At 55.6% G+C, this 586-nt stretch overlaps 2 protein-coding genes across 2 annotated transcripts in view; one reads left to right on the forward strand and one right to left on the reverse strand.

Annotated features, from left to right (window-relative positions):
• LOC102678465 (protein FAM76A) overlaps nucleotides 1-586 on the forward strand; it is a 42,307-nt gene that overhangs the window by 12,165 nt on the left and 29,556 nt on the right. The window lies entirely within an intron of this gene.
• LOC102680185 (PR domain zinc finger protein 1) overlaps nucleotides 1-586 on the reverse strand; it is an 8,249-nt gene that overhangs the window by 2,424 nt on the left and 5,239 nt on the right. The window contains exon 6 of the mRNA XM_006621259.2: nucleotides 1-493. Coding sequence (XP_006621322.1) covers nucleotides 1-493 — 493 coding nt within the window. The remainder of the gene's footprint in view (nucleotides 494-586) is intronic.

Consider the following 586-nt stretch of genomic DNA (forward strand, 5'->3'; position numbering starts at 1 on the left):
ATCTCGTCCTCGGTGGCCGCGGCCAGGACCACGCTCTTCTGAAGAATTATGGGCGACACGGGTTTCTGCAGTTCCGGGGTCACCGCCCTGCTGGCCAACTCCTGATCCTTGTCCTTCCCGTTTCCATCCAGACTCTTCGACGTTTGAAAGTTGCCGTACGTCTTCGTGATCTTGATCTTAACCTTCCTGTACTCGTTCTTCGCGGCCGCATTGTCCTGCTTCACCACCTCGTTGCTGCACACCGACGTTTTCGCGTTCTTGCTGAAATCCAGCACGTAATTGTTCTCCGAGTCCGACTCGCTGCTCTCCTCCGGCGGGGTGAGGATCTCGTCGTGATAACCGTTCGAATGGTAGCCCTCGTCCGACCTCACCGAACCGTCCGTCGGGGTCATTTGCGACCGTCTCTCGTAAATCGACGAGTCCTTCAGGGGTGACACCACATCGACGGTCGCTGGGATTTCCGTCGGCAACGCGGATTGTTGTACTTGTTGTCCTGCAACGAACCGCCATATAACGATATGGATATCTCGTCTCTCTCTCTCTCTCTCTCTCTCTCTCTCTCTCTCTCTCTCTCTCTCTCTCTCTC

The sequence above is a fragment of the Apis dorsata genome, unplaced genomic scaffold (assembly GCF_000469605.1).
Source record: "Apis dorsata unplaced genomic scaffold, Apis dorsata 1.3 scaffold_618, whole genome shotgun sequence".
Classification (NCBI taxonomy): Eukaryota; Metazoa; Arthropoda; class Insecta; order Hymenoptera; family Apidae; genus Apis; species Apis dorsata.